The sequence below is a fragment of the Misgurnus anguillicaudatus genome, chromosome 3, assembly GCF_027580225.2.
Source record: "Misgurnus anguillicaudatus chromosome 3, ASM2758022v2, whole genome shotgun sequence".
In the NCBI taxonomy this organism is placed as follows: domain Eukaryota; kingdom Metazoa; phylum Chordata; class Actinopteri; order Cypriniformes; family Cobitidae; genus Misgurnus; species Misgurnus anguillicaudatus.
The window spans coordinates 37,243,428-37,260,142 of record NC_073339.2 but is presented as its reverse complement, the minus strand read 5'-3'; the positions used below and the strand labels follow the sequence as shown (position 1 = coordinate 37,260,142).

General features: G+C 36.9%; 1 protein-coding gene across 1 annotated transcript; it reads left to right on the top strand.

Moving 5' to 3' along the window:
- The first annotated feature begins 418 nt into the window (after positions 1–418).
- Positions 419–15,075, top strand: crmp1 (collapsin response mediator protein 1). The gene is made up of 14 exons (XM_073866071.1): positions 419–1,124; positions 2,451–2,539; positions 4,431–4,619; positions 4,780–4,940; positions 6,022–6,083; positions 6,182–6,262; positions 6,451–6,519; positions 6,632–6,752; positions 7,943–8,099; positions 9,159–9,300; positions 9,854–10,024; positions 10,816–10,995; positions 12,590–12,755; positions 12,881–15,075. Exons 1-14 carry the CDS (start codon positions 774–776, stop codon positions 12,970–12,972), a joined length of 2,031 nt encoding a protein of 676 aa, XP_073722172.1. The 5' UTR covers positions 419–773; the 3' UTR covers positions 12,973–15,075.
- The last annotated feature ends 1,640 nt before the right edge of the window (positions 15,076–16,715 follow it).

Below are 16,715 nucleotides of genomic sequence, written 5' to 3'. Positions count from 1 at the left end.
CACACTCTAGTCTACACTACAAAAAAAAATATTTTCAAGAAAAACAATCTTAGTATTTTTGTCTTGTTTTCAGTAAAAATATCTAGACATTCTTAAGTTGAGATGGTTTTTCTTGATTTCTTAAAATGACCCAAGAAAATTAGTCTAGTTTTTAGACCAAAAATATCAAATTTAAGTGATTTTGTGCATAAAACAAGCAAAAAATAATAATCTGGCAATGGGGTAAGCAAAACAATATTGAAAAATTTTCTTAAACACTAAATTCAAGAAAAAATATTTTTTTGCTTGTTTTATGCACAAAATCACTTAAATTTAATATTTTTGGTCTAAAAACTAGACTTATTTTCTTGGGTCGTTTTGCTCATCAAGAAACAGCATCTTAATTGAATAGTTTTTAAATATTTTTACTGAAAACAGAGGACAATTCTAAAACTCGCACTGCAGTGTTTCCTGCGCATCTTGCACGCACTTTTTGGAAGAGGATGCTCGGTGCTGCGTTTCCCAACTCTTCAACCCGACAAATTGCGGATATAATCTCAACGTAATTTTGTGTGTGGATTTGATTTGACAATGCAACATTACATAACTCGGATTATTTCATATTAATTCGCATTGTAATATAACTACCCTGTGCCAAAAACTGGAGCATCCTTCGCATTATCAGAAGTGCTCAGTCTGCGTGCGGTTGTGATCTCCGCATCCCCCGACATCCAGAGCTGACCTACTTTTTAACACCCTATATATTTGCGTGATATAAACATCCATCTGCTGTGATGTCGGACTGCAGGCGACAGTGGAACCGGGAGGATGAGCTCCCTGTGTACCTGGCTAAACCCATCTCGACCGGACCCAACCAGCGACACAAGCATCATGGGATGTTTACCTCTGTTGAGGGGGCATTTGATAGTAAAACTATAGATTTCGATCAGTACGCAGTGGGAAGGAAAGAAAACAGGGCGCCGCGGAGCTGGAGCAGGGAGCGCATTGTGGATGGGGATTGTGAAGCCAATGAGATCAGCGGCGGGTCCGTCAGCAACTCCCCGGGCGAGATAGACGACGGCCGCTCAGGTGTCGAAGACACCGCTCAGACGGGACCGGAATTTCTGGGGGAAAACGACAGGAAGGTATGAGGCTATTATAATAAAATAATAACAGTGATAATAAAATAAAATAATAATTATTATTATATTGTTGTTACTTTAATTTATAAAGGTATTATTATTATGTCATTTTTATTAGGCTATAACGATTTACACAATCTTTTGTGCGGGACAAGTGTTTAAATGAATTTGCACATTTTTATTTATTATATTTTTGAAATTGCCTATCAAGTTTAATACATTTTTCAACACACAAAACTATCGGTCAACACAACACTGACGTTGACATTGACGTTGAGGCTTCTCCCTCTTTGTTTCACGTGAGGGGGGCGCTCCAACATGCAATTCACAAAACACGTCTTCACATAGGCGAACATACAACACACATTGATGAACACACACACACGGGAACACGCAAGCGCTCAAACAACCCTCGGGTGAGGCGCGCGCGCATCTTGCACTAACGGAGCGCTTGTTCGTTAAGTTGGTTGGTTGCACAAAAGAAGCGGGTCATTGTTTATTTCCTCATCCGTGATTGACACCGGGCTGGGAAAAGAGAGATGTCTGGGACGGGCTATCAGGGAAAAAAGAACATCCCGCATTTGACGGTAAGATTGGCCGCGAGGCGCTACCCGGTAATCTCTGCGCATGGGTAAACGAGTAGGAATTAAATTCTTAGTGAAACAACAAAGCAGAGGCCAAACCCGTTTACAAGAGCATTTAAATCAGACAACGTTATAAGGTAACCATTTTTGAAAGACGTGCGCGCTTCCCTACCATACATTAAAGGGTATGTGATATATGGATGCTGGGAACAAAATATTTAGGCTAATCGATGCACCTTTTGAGGCGGCTTGACAGATCACAGCCAGTGCAATTTTCAGCAACAGGGTTGGCTGCTAAGAGCAGAGATTATTTTTTTAGTGAACAACCCGAGACAAAGAACTGGATAAATCCACTGGCTGTATTGCATTTTTGTCTGTATGTCATGATCAGTGGATTACAAGGGATTCTAATCCTATAAAATCTGGTTGCTCTCTATAGTGTATGTTGGGTTGACATGCCTTTTTTTCCAAAGATGGAGCCCAAGATGCCATTAAGGCACATTGGTATGTGCCGCCCTGACAGCTGGAGGATGCAGGGTTGCCATGGCAAACTAACATCCTTCTACATTAAAGAGTTTGCTCTTATTGGATCAGAGAACCCCATCCATTTACAGAGTGTGATGCTAATACTGTAATACAGCAAAAGTCTCTCCTTTGAATTGCATTTCATTGATCTGCAAATGTGTTAAAAAGGTGTTGCCATTATTCATCTATTTTTACCACTGTCTGTTCCTGTCTTCCTCAGAGTGAGCGATTGCTGATTAAAGGTGGTAGGGTGGTTAATGATGATCAGTCGCTCTTTGCGGATGTCTATGTTGAAGATGGAGTTATTAAGTAAGACATGCTTGCTTTTTAAGACATACATTTTTCTTATTATTACTGTACTGTTTGGAGTGCAATGCCGTTGTTCGTAGTTATTGTTTATTTTACAGATTATTAAAACATTTCCAGTAAGAGTTTTTAAAATATGTTCTTGTAAATATTCCACCTGTAGTTCAATTGGTAGAACATTGAGTTATTATGGGTTCAATCCTCATGAACACATTACAAGTTATGACCAATATTTGCTTGTCAAAATGGCATATTGTGATATTACCAATCCAATCTCAAGGCAAGTCGTGGTATAGTCACAAAATATTTGATTTATGGACACAATTTTTCCTCCGACTGAGCACAAATGTCTTTTTCGTGTCACTCAGCACGAATTTCTATAAATAGTTTTGTGTCACTCAGCACGAATTTCTATAAATAGTTTTTTATGTCCGTAGCACAACTTTCTTTTTTGTTTCATTTTATGTATTGTTTTATCATTGTTTTTCTATTTTTTATCATTGTTGCTTGGGGTTGGAACCACTTTCAATTATATTTCAGACATCTTAACCCAAACCCCAACCGTAACCGCGACCCCAAGCGGTTTTAAAATCGTAAGAAAAACATGTACTTGAAATCCTTGAAAGTTTGTGAATCTGGGGAAAAAAATGAAGGCCCTAGGAAGTTTTTGAAAATATTCATACATAGATACAGGTCATTGAAAGTGCTTGAATCTATTTTATGCAATAAGTTTTCTGGAAAAAAATCCATTTTATTTCCTGTGTAGTGTTGCATAATATCATAAAATGTTTAGCCTTTTAAGCACACGTGCTAAACTGTTCACTTTAAATGCTTATATCTTCTGTATGCGAATGTTGATTTATACCAAAATGCTTTTTTGCATAGTTGTGTTTGACGCATGAAAACATCCCGGGTTACATGCAACTGTTGTTTCCTGAGAAGGGAACGAGACGAAGCGTCTCCAATGCCATACTTTCGGCGTCCCTGTTACGACATCTTTGGCGATATTTCAGATAGCGATATACTTCCTGGCTCCCTTGTCACCCTGTCTTTGTCGTTAAGCCTCACCATTGGTTAAATTTGATATACACATTCAGACACACTTACCCCTGGAGGCGTCCCCAAAGTGTCACCGCAGTGACGCAACGCGAGTTCCCTTAAAAGGGAACTGTAAAAAGTTATCTTAAAAGGTAACACGATGTAACCTTGCACTTAATTGAAATGTGTCCCCACATTTAGTCCTTGAATTTGAGGGTATTGGACCTGGAAAGTCCTTGAAAGGTCCTTGAATTTGAAGTTAACTAAGGTGTGGAAACCCTGCATGTAGAAACCAATACATAAAATGACATCCTACCCCAACCCCAAGCGACAATGATTTAAAAATAGGAAAAAACTATGAAAAAAACAACATATAAAATTACGTGCTGAGTGACACGAAAAAGACATTCGTGCTCAATGGCATGAAAAAAGAGGAAAATCGTGTCCATGAACACGGATAAATAAATCAAATATTTCGTGACTATACCACGACTTGCCTTGAGAATGCGTTGGATATTACACATAGAAATTTAGCACTCCATGCGAATTAATCACAGTAAAATCACATTAACATAAAAATACATTTACATATGGCTATGCTTTTGAGATGGATATGCATTTTAACATTTACAGACTGATCCCATTCACTTTCATACATCACATCTACATTCTTTTAAATAAAAAAGCACAAATGCAGATAGAACTGAACTTCCGTTGAAGTATATATTTTAAATATTTAACGAAATTTGATTCTGTCATTTAATCCAGTGTGCATTGGTGTAGTATTGATGTTTTTCTATTAATGTTTTCCTCGTCCCTCTTTTGCATTCTGTTAATCTTTCCATCTTTCCTCCAGACAGGTTGGGGAGAACCTAATTGTGCCTGGTGGTGTGAAGGTGATTGAGGCTAATGGGTGTATGGTGATACCTGGTGGCATTGATGTGAACACCTGCCTGCTTAAGCCTTACCTAGGCACCCCACCAATAGATGACTTCTACCAGGGTACCAAAGCTGCTCTGGCAGGAGGCACCACCATGATCATTGAGTATCTATCCTTCTATTAGCTTGTTAAGTCATGATGTAAGGAATACTGTTTCCGCCTCCACTCATTTCAATAGAGGATATTATTTACACAGTCGTTTATGAGCAGCACTATTAATTCATATTACACATTTAAGTGAATGGTCACGTCTTGTTTCAGTTGACCATGTGAGTCCACAGCCAGGCGAAAGTCTATTGGAGGCCTTTGAGAAGTGGCAGGAAGCGGCCGATAAGAAGTCCTGCTGTGATTATTCACTACATGTGGATATCCCACAGTGGCATGATGGTGTAAAGGAGGAGCTGGAACAGCTGGTACAGGACAAAGGTGAACAACTATGTTATTTACACATCACTTTGACCGATAATTAATGTCTTGGGGGCTGTTCAAAGCAAGCAATTCTGCAATTAGTTTTATAATCGTTGTTTTGTGTTTTCTTCAGTGTCTCTTGCCATGCTATTTGTGCTGTTAAAGCTCACGTAACACACGCTGTTTCTGCATTTCTGATGTTAATCTGGAGTACCTATAGAGTAGTATTACATCCTTTATATCTCCGAAGAGTCTTTAGTTTAATCAGATTTATAAAAGAAAGATTAGCTTTACCGAATCTTTCCGATAACATATGAAAATATGAAGAAGGAGGAGTTATACCGCGGGAGGAGCGAGTACGAGTCATACAACACTATACAACACTGTTTAACTTATGATTCACTACATGTTCGTGTCATTTATATAATATGCACGCGCCTATTTCCAACATAAGACAAAAGTGCCGCATGCAACTCGTGACCCGGTTGGGAAAATCCAGCGCATCAAACACACGCAAAACTCCGCTGCTACCCCGGATAATAAACTATATCCGTTGTTTTCATAAGGCTGGATTTCTTCTCCTTACACCCAAAAACACACTTCTTCTTTCGTGCCATTGTTGAGTTTTAAAATTAAACAAAGCTGAGTGGCGTGATAAGATGTTTGCAAGTTCTAGCGTCTCCCGCTGATTGACGGGTGGGCGGGGTTTTCCGGGGGGAAGTGCCCATATAAAGAAGTGATACGTATAGAAAACCCCTGAAACGTAAGTTGGACCTGTAATCGAAAAAAACTTTCCGAAACTTGTACGAACCCTGGGGAAGTGCATTAGGCACAGAAATACTCTGTATTTGCTTTTTTAACACTTTGCCTACGTTTAGCATGAGGAAACAACTCTAAAACTGTGTTAATAAGTCAGAATGCTTGAAATACCATTGAACCCCTCCTTTAAGAGCGCCAAGTACAAAAAAATTGAATTCATTTGTTTATAATATACAGTTTGAGACCAAGTGTTTGCCTTCTGTTTATGTAGTTAATGCAGGATTGCATGTGTGAGTCACTTTTAAATTTGACTTTGTTGATTTTTTGTTTCTTTTTGCAGGAATTAACTCTTTCCAAGTGTACATGGCTTATAAAGACTTATTCCAAATGACTGATTCTCAGGTTAGTTAATGCTGACATTTGTAACATAGCTATATGGTCTAGATTCTGTCTATTTAAAAAAAAACAATTTATCAACTTTCTCACTTTTTTCTTCTCAGTTGTATGAAGCATTCTTATACATTAAAGAGTTGGGTGCTGTAGCGATGGTGCACGCAGAGAATGGTGACCTTATAGCACAGGTACCCTTGTATTATAATTGTTTACCAACATACACGATAAAGTCATTGCCTTGAAAACTGATCCTAAGGTCTTTCTGGGCTTAATATGTTTAATAAACGCTTCATTATTGAACAACAACAAGTTAAGGAACAAGAACAAATTATATTATTTGTGCAATCATTATTTTAAGTAAACATTTGTGTTCCAGGAACAAAACAAAATTCTGGGCATGGGCATCACTGGTCCAGAGGGCCATCCGCTGAGCCGCCCGGAAGAGGTGGGCTAAGTTTGTATTGATAAACTCATTAGAGTTTGGATTAAACTGTTTATTTGGTGAGATAAGACTGGTGAGTTAATTGTCCCCATGTGATTGGTTGTTGGTTTCTCAGCTGGAGGCAGAGGCTGTTTTCCGCGCCATCACCCTTGGCAACCAAGTCAATTGCCCTGTCTACATTACCAAAGTGATGAGTAAAAGCGCAGCTGAGACCGTGTCCCAAGCCCGGAAAAAAGGTGACCGTGGATAATTAGTTTACAAGTAGATCAATTGAATGTGGTGTCAATCTTAAAGGGACACTCCACTATTTTTGAAAATATGCTATTTTTCCAGCTCCCCTAGAGTTAAACATTTGATTTTTACCATTTTGGAATCCATTCAGCTCATCTCCGGGTCTGGCGCTACCACTTTTAGCATAGCTTAGCACAATTCATTGAATCTAATTAGACCATTAGCATTGCGCTCAAAATTAACCAAAGAGTTTTGATATTTTTCCTATTTAAAACTTGACTCTTCTGTAGTTTCATCGTGTACTAAGGCCGACAGAAAATTAAAAGATTTTTTTAGGCAGATATGCTAGGAACTATACTCTCAAACTTGTGTAATAATCAAGGACTTTGCTGCTGTAACATGGCTGCAGCAGGTGTAGTGATATTACGCACTCTCTGAAAATAGTCCCCTGCTATTGAAAGTAACCAAGGAGACAATTTTTGGGCAGTGCGTCATATCACTACGCCTGCTGCAGCAATGTTACAGCAGCAAAGTCCTGGATTATTATGCCAGAATGAGAGTATAGTTCCTAGCCATATCGGCCTAGAAAATCGCAACTTCTAATTTTCCATCGGTCTTAGTACACGATGTAACTACAGAAGAGTCAAGTTTAAAATAGGAAAAATATTGAAACTCTTTTGTTATTTTTTAGTGCAATGCTAATGGTCTAATCAGATTCAATGGATTGTGCTAAGCTAGGCTAAAGTGGTACCACCAGGCCCGGAGATCAGCTGAATGGATTCCAAACCGTAAGATTCAAATGTTTAACTCTAGGGAACGGGAAAATGAGCATATTTTCAAAAAAGTGGAATGTCCCTAATATCAAGATGTATCTAAATGAATTCAGAACAAAAAATGTATTTGGTGTCTAGCACAGCTCAATATTTGTATAAATTATGACTCTGTCTGTGAAATTCAGGCTAAAGTCCCATAATCTAATTTTGAGATAAGGAGCATCAAAGTTCGATTTCAGTCATTGATTTTACATTGATTTCAATCGTTGACACAACTTTTCTAAATCAATATTAAAAATATTAATGTTAAATGTTCTTTACATTATGTAGGATGATTTTATGTAGAAAACAATAAATACTTTAGCTGGTTTTCACAAAGGTCCCAATTGTTAAACAAATTCTCCTAACTGCACCTGTTTTAGGTTCTGTTGTATTTGGGGAGCCAATTACAGCCAGCTTGGCAACAGATGGGTCGCATTACTGGAGCAAAAACTGGGCGAAAGCAGCAGCTTACGTGACCTCTCCACCCCTCAGCCCGGACCCGACTACACCCGATCACCTTCACTCTCTGCTTGCCTGGTAAGAAACTTAAGAGCTTGAATTTTAGACTTAAAGGCAGGGTGCATGATCTCTGAAAGCCAATGTTGGCATTTGAAGCCACCTAAACAAACAAGCCCCTCTCCCAATAGAATCTGGACCTTCTTTTGATAGACCCGCCCCACACATACGCAACCCAGGCAACGTTGTTGTTTAGTAGACACGCACCTTACTGCTGATTGGCTACAAGTGTGTTTTGGTAGTCAGCCCGACTCCCTTTTCCAAAGCGTTTTTCAGAAATCATGCACTTTGCCTTTAAATGTGACATTTTTAATTCGTCATTATAGTATTTTCTATACATCATAGATACAGTGTAGTGTTTTCTACTCTATCCATTACTTTATGCTACACCCAAACTGCAGACACATTTTTTACTGGCCCTATTTCTAAATATAGATCGGGCTTCTATCCTCTGTTGCCATGGTTACAGAGCTCACCATCACCACCACACACACAACTTGTAGACTTGCAGCTAAGCTGCTAGACTAAAAGAGATGTCACTATGTTTGACATGAACTCCTAGCGGCAGGCACACATACATTAATGTGCACATACACCCTTAATGGCACAGATACACTCGTACTGCCACACAGAGGCAGTCAAACACAGTTGGATAGATGACATTCATTTTTAGCATAGATACAGTACGTTACAATCCAGTAAATTAGAGGCAGTACCGAGCATTTTTATTAGTAAACTTTTTATGGAAAGCTTTAACTGCATTATTTACATGTATTTTTTACAGTCTGTTTTCTAAATAAAATCATCCTACATAACGTAAAGTAAAAAAATATATATATATTTAATATTGACTTAGGTCATGTCAAAGATTGAAATCAAACTTTGATGCTCCTAATTTCATAATTAGATTATAAGACTTTACCCTGAATTTCACAGACATGGCCACATATTTCCATATTTATAAATGTATACATTTATAATAGTAATCATAATAAGTATAGACAGGTTCATACTTAGTGACTTTTCCTAATTTTATAAGAATTACAGTGTATGCCTCTTTACTATGTCCTCATTTTATAGTGGGGACCTGCAGGTCGTGGGTAGTGGCCACTGTGCTTACAGTACTTCCCAAAAGGCCATAGGAAAAGACAACTTTACCCTTATACCCGAGGGAACCAATGGAGTGCAGGAGAGAATGGGTTTTGTATGGGACAAAGCTGTGGTAAGTGTATGTGTACATATATTTATATTAGAGATGCACCAATATTACATTTTTCTACCGATATCCGATTATTCAAATATCTACCAAAAACGATGCCGATAGTTTGATGGTTATATTAAATTTCATTAACTAAATTCTGAAGATTACATTTTCCATTTATATTGAACATTAACAAACGGTGCTAAATAGCACTTAAAGTGGTTCACTAGGGGAACCATTTTGAGTGCCATATTGCATCTGTGTAGAACCATATAGTGCTCTGTAGAACCATAAGTGGTCCTAGTGGTGCCATATGGTTCTTCATATGTGCTATGTAGGTGCTATATAGCATTAAAAATGGTTCCCCTATGTATACATGCTTTTACATTGCAAATTTTTTAGAATGTGTTTCTTTACATTTCCTATACATAGAGAACTAACTATATTGTGAAAAATTGCTTTTATCGACCGATAGCGATTATTGGCCGATATATCGGTGCATATCTAATTTATAAAGACTTACCCCCCCCCCCCTGCATCTAACAGCAGTGTTTGCTTGATAAATTTTTCACAGGCCATGGGGAAAATGGATGAAAACCAGTTTGTTGCAGTTACGAGCACCAATGCAGCCAAAATCTTTAACCTTTACCCACGCAAGGGTCGGATAGCAGTGGGTTCGGATGCCGACATTGTTATCTGGGACCCTGATAATATAAAGACTATCACAGCAAAAGCACAGCTGTCGGTAAGAGTGTATTTTGCATTTGTGCATTCAGCGCGATTTTATAAGAACTGAGATTGTGGGTGCATCCTAATTCAAGGTCTGGATCCTTACAAGGATGCAGACTTTGAAGGCAAGACTCTGTATTTGAAGGCTGCGGCCTTTGAAGTCCACAAAGTGAACTGAAATTAGACGTTCTAGCCTATGGGGGAAGTTGCGTCACTTGCTGTTCCCGCCCACATTGTTGTCCGCGGGACACACCAGCTGAGACCTTTCCGACTTTTAAAAATAAATATGGAGCCAGATTTTTTATATAGTTTTTTATTTATTTTAGAAAATATGACATTGATGCAGATTATACTACCCAACAGTATAATTTACCAACCTTATAGATATACAAAAAGTAAAACGCAACATGTTAAATATTGTAGCAATATTATTTATTCACATCAGTAAAACCTCATTTATAATAAAAAAACCATAACAAGGACCTTTAATAAGCAAAATCTTAGGATACCCAAGGCTGGGAAGGATCAATCTATGGATCCTTGGTTTCAGCGGAAACAAAGGCCGCATTTAGAGGCTGCATGTGAAGGAGCTTTCGAATTGAGACAGGCCTGGTGACATCATTGGCCTTCAAATATGGCCTTCGAAGGACGCAGCCCCTGAATTGGGATGCTCCCTGTATTTAAGGTCCTTAACATTTGAGTAATTGTGAAGGGAAATAAACGCATAGCATTGACCATAACCAGCTACAGAAATGGCTGTGATTTTTGAGTTATTCAAATTTTCCCTCTGGTTTCTGTTGTTTCTAGGCTCTAGAATATAATATTTTTGAGGGAATGGAGTGTCGTGGTGGTCCCATGTATGTGGTCAGTCAGGGCAGGATTGCACTTGAGGATGGGAAACTACACGTTTCGCAGGGGACTGGACGCTATATCTCCCGCAAACCCTTCCCTGACTATGCCTACCAACGCATTAAGATCCGCGACAAGGTATGATTCTAGTTATAATATAGCATCGTCTGAATTCAGTTTTAAGTAATGTAACTAAAGAAGTAAATACATTTGCATGATTTATTTACTGACCTCTATTCAGTTTTTAGTTAACTTTCATATAATGTTATGTGGAGATTGTTGCTCATACAAAAGTTGCTTGCCAAATTATTAACATACGGTACAAGCAATGCCCAATCCTGAGAGCTAGTGATGGCCACTTTCAAAACACTGCTTCATGCAGCTTCAAAACCTTTACGAATCTTTTATTTCGAATCATTGATTCAGAGCGTGTATCAAATTGGGCAAGTCACTTGATTTCACTAAACAAGGCTCAAAACGTTTCAAAACTCTGATGGCTGCCACTAAGGGATGTTGATCTCTTAAGTAAACCATGTTTATCACTTATTTGGAGTCAGTTTTATTATGAATTTAAATAAAAATGAAATGCGTCGTCAATTGTGTTTGTACTGATCTATGTTCAGCGCTCTCTTCTGGATACCTCGTAATTACCTGACATAAATTCCCGCCAGATTTTTTTATAAAACAAACAAGACAAGACATTGTGAGTGACTGAGTTGGTGGAAAAATTTGATAATTCGGCATTTGAAGTTTATTATTAAATAAATGGAATTAAATGACCAAGGTCGATTGTTTGGGAACATTTTGAGAATTTGGAAACACAATAGGGTGGTTCTCACGAAATCATCAGATTTTTTTAAAAAGCCCTTGAAGCCATTTTTTTTTTTGCACATATAAGATTAAGGTCTGAACTTACTATAACTTTATTTTTAGAGGATTTAAAAAATATTTCCTATAGAATTATTTACATTTTTTTAGATTATCATTATCAAAAAATTATCATTACCGCAACATGATATTACATTAAATATATGCATTTACAAATGCCTGTTTTGGTAATGAGAACTAAAACTTGTCTAGGTACTATGACAAACAAAATTTCTACTTTTATCTGGAGAGAAAAATAAGAACTGCTTACCTGGTAGCCATCTTAAGTGTCACAGTCAATTATGTCCCTTCCAACAATTTTTTTTTTGGGGAAAATGTTAGTTCCTTGAGGGCTTAAACAATGATTGAAAATTGTTGCGGAGGATGAGAAAATTGGTCTTGGAGACATTTATATTCCTTATTATTGTCTCTACATTTACCAATGATCACCAAACACCACATGTTTCTTGACTGTAAACGTTATAGTATAACATGCACTGAAGCTTTTTATTTTTTATGTCAAAGAACCCAAATCCATTCGTGGACATGTTGCGGTAATGAAACATTTCCCCTTAAATGTGGAAAAAACAACAAAATTGGTTTATATGATGTCATTTGAAATCATGTGCAAAATAGTACATGAAGAGATGTTTGTAATTGCTTATTATTTTGATACTCTTACTCTGCATTTACTTTTTTTATCTAAAAATGTTTCATGACACCTCATAAGTCTAATTTCGCGAGAATCACCCAATATTGTAAAATATATGTGATCAACACCTGTTAAGTTTCACATCTTAGGATATGTGTCACGTAATTCTTGTTTTCTTTAAACCAAACTTAATTTTTAACTTGTGTTTGAAAGGCGATAAGCAAGCAGGGAGTGTCTCGTGGGATGTACGATGGTCCAGTGTACGATGTCCCAGCAACACCCAAATATATAACCCCAGCACCCTCTGCCAAGACCTCACCCACTTCACACCAGCCTCCACCAATCAGAAACTTGCATCAGTCTAACTTCAGCCTATCAGGTAGGATGATGTCAGACTGTGGCTATTCATACTAAATGCATTTGAAGATGATTGCATTACATTACATTTATATAAATACATAAATGTAAGTAAGCTTATATATTTTTTCTCTTTGTTGAATTTAGGGGCTCAAATTGATGACAGCGTTCCTCGACGTTCTGGGCACCGTATTGTAGCACCCCCGGGTGGTCGCTCTAATATCACCAGCCTTGGTTAAGACTTCAGCGTGTTTGTGTTTGTGTGCGTGAATGTGTGCGTGCGTTCTGATTTTGCCAAGTGGTTGTCCTCACAGGGAAACATTATGTTGACCCTGGGACAACATTTCAATCAACCAATCAGATTTCAGAAATATGTTTACAGTTTAATAAGTTTAAGCTTACAACCAGGATTTGCTGCTTCTAGACCATTGTTTTAATTTATCATTTCCCTCTGATTTTAGGGTTCAATTATGGTTAGGTTGGGTTTAGCTTTATTTACAAATATGTTTTTCACAATAAGTTGCCCTGAGTAAGTTGCCATCTCTTACTTGGCAAAATCAGGTCAAGCGTGTGTGCTTGTGTGGAAAAACCATCAGTATTGTCTTCACACAGTGAACGAACGTTTTGTGTACTTTTTACTCATGCATGTAAAATTATAGTCTATATTCTGTGTGATCACCTTATATGTGCAGTGAATGCCCCTTCCACAGTGCATATTGCTGTGCACATTGTATACAATAGCCTCACTGATAAAGACAAATATCTATAGATTATAGCTAGACAATCACCAAAATACTCTATATCCATAACAACTCAAGTAGCATTTTAAACAGTGTTGAAATAACTGATCACATTTCTGACTTACTGACTGACATGCTCATTGATGTGACCCCAGTGTTTGTGATATAGTGTTAAAAATGTCTCGTGAAACCTAGCGTTAGTATTCCCTATCGCTGGTTATCTTACAAAATGGTGCTTCTACTACAAGTGACAAAGCTCTTAAATGGTTGTAGACTGAAAAGTGCTTTAAAATGCAGATTTGAGGTCAGTTTTTGGCATGGTTGTACCGCTAATAAGTGCACCATGAAACTGAACCAGTAGCTGGCGTTGCAAGCACTTTTACTTTGCTGTTCTCCGTGCACTGAAGTATTTTTAATTTTGTGTTATATGTAATTTTGTGATAAAGGATGGTGATGGATTGCATGATTTTACTTTTAGATGTTGAAACTCGAATCATACTCTCTCTTTATACTTTGAAGGCAATTTTATTTGGCACCATATTAGATTTAACTGCATTTAAAAAGGGGAAAATATATCATTTTAAAAGTTTGACATTCTTAGCTTTAGAAAAATGTTTGCATGTTAAGTTTGACTTAAAGTTTGCATTACTACTCCAATCCCCTTGTAGATTTTGTTTATCTGGAAAATTAATCGAGTGCTGTGCAATAAATATCTATCAGAACTTACAGTACACTGTTAAAAATAAAAAATGGTCCCTATAGCTGTCACAGGGGCAGACCCTTTTTAAAAGCACACCTTTGCACCTAAAGAGTGTTCCTCAGAGGACCATATTGGTACCTAATAAACTTGTGGTGGTACTACATATGTACATATATTAGGACCTTTTAAGGGTACTGCCCCAGTGACAGCTAGGGACCATGTTTGACCTTTTATTGTAAAAATTGCACATTTAGGGAGCTATTAACTAATTCTCATGTTTATTGATAATGTCTTGGAGGATAATAATGCTTCATGTTTTTTGTGTATGTGGTCAGAAAAAAACATTTTGCGATAAATCTATAGTATGTCACGTGAAAATTAACTGATGCCGCAGCGTTACTTGGCAAGCATTTAGCAGTCAATCCAAGGCTTGGACTGGCACTGCCTGAGCTATTGACTTTACCTCAAACATGCAAAAGCACTCCTATATGCAAGATTTTTTATTTCTCTGTATTGTCATCTGGTACAGTAAATAAGCAAGTTTAAAATAACTAGGGAAAATGCTTGTGTTTTACTGAGTGTGCCTGCATTTATTCTGCTGTGAACATTATTTATCCATTAAACAGTATTTATCCATGTTGCCAAGTCACTGTGTAAGCTAAATGTTAAAATAATGAACTTCCACTGATAAAATACAGCTCCTAATGTGTTTAATTAAAGGCTATGTTCAAGCCTTCTGTGTTAATTTATCTGTTTTCTTGTGATTTTGTATTTATATAGTGTTTATAACCAATGCAATTTCAGTTTCTGTAGGCTGAAATCCACTGTTGCACTCATTGACTGTTGCTAATGACATTCACTTTGCTATGGTGAAATAAAGTCCATGAATAGATGATGTGGAAGTGTTCTTGCTGGAAGTATCTAACTATCTATATATCTTCACTCTTGTCAAATGTGTTGTACTTATACACATCTCTGTTATTATTATTCACTAAAAAAAATCATTCATTCAATTTACTCCATTTTTTTAAGATAAGCGGGTGCAATCAATTTACTTAAGCTGCATTTAAACAAAAGTTTTTTGTTTTGTATTTCTTTTTTTTGTTTAACCCTCATAAGCCCCTATTTTCCTGTATACGTTACAGTTCCTTGGGGTTAAAAATGACCCCAGAGATTAAAAGAGTGATTACAAAAAATATATATATATATACACAAATAATATATCTTTTTTTTGTTTACATCCCATCTATATATTAATGCTGTGTTTTGGGAGATATGAAGTACTTTTATACCTGTTTACCACTCGACTCCTCAACTACACCATTGATGTGCCTGAAAAATATCAATTTTTAATGAAAAATTCACATACATTTTATCTAAATTTGATTTAAATTGTTTTTAGGTATTTATCTAGATGTTATGTGTTGAATTTGGCCATTTGGTGTTTAGAAAAAAACGAAAGAATTACAGTTTAGGAAATAATCATTTCGACCAGCAGATACCCGAGACCCATTCATTTCACTGGATGTGGCTAACTGCTCAACATCAGTACTTTAGTGATACATTTTGTAAATGTATGTTTATATAAACATAAGAAAGGACATTAAAAATAAATATTATTTCAAATAGTACAATTTTTTTGTAGTTTTTGATGCATTTGAAATGTCTGTTTTTACAAAATGCCACAGAAATTTGACTGAATGTAAGTGTGTTTGTGTCTGTGTGTGTGGGGGGGTTGCAAATGTGTGTGTGTGTGTGTGTGTGTGTGTGTGTGTGTGTGTGTGTGTGTGTGTGTGTGTGTGTGTGTGTGTGTGTGTGTATGTGTGTATGTGTGTTTGCGCGCACACACCTGTGTGAGCATTTTACATCTTTGTTTTGCATCTGTGGCTGTTTTTTGCCAAATTCTGTAAAAATACTCTCTGTGGCAGTCATATCTTTGTGTGTTTGTGTGTGTGTGTGTCTGTTTGTTTGTGTGTAATTGAGCATGTCTTTTCTATATTGCATTTGTGCTCTAGGACCATGCCTACCTTTCTGTGTTAAAATTTTTAGATTTATTTCGGATGCATTGATTTTTTGACAAATAAAAGAATTTTTTTTTGCATTTCTCATTAATTTCAATTGGGGTCATTTTTACCCGCAAAGGGCCTCTTTTGGTGAATTTTTTACACCTCTTTTGAACGACCAAATCAAGCCCAGTTATTCTACCCCCACAGAAAAGTGCCTTGGGGGTAGAATTGACCCCAAGGGACTTATTAGGGTTAAATTTAGCTTAAATAACTTGATTGCGACCACTTACCTAAAAAAAATAAGTAAATTTAATGAATATTTTTTTTCAGTTGTTGGAACAACAAATTTTGTGTTGTTCACTCAAAAAAATATTCATTCAATTTACTCAATTTTTTAAGTGCTTGCAATCAATTTATTTAAGCTACATTTAAACAAAAGTTTTTTGTTTTGTTTTTCTATTTTTTTTTAATGTAGATTAAATAAATTGATTGCAACCACTTACCTTAAAAAACTGAGTAAATTGAATGAATCTTTT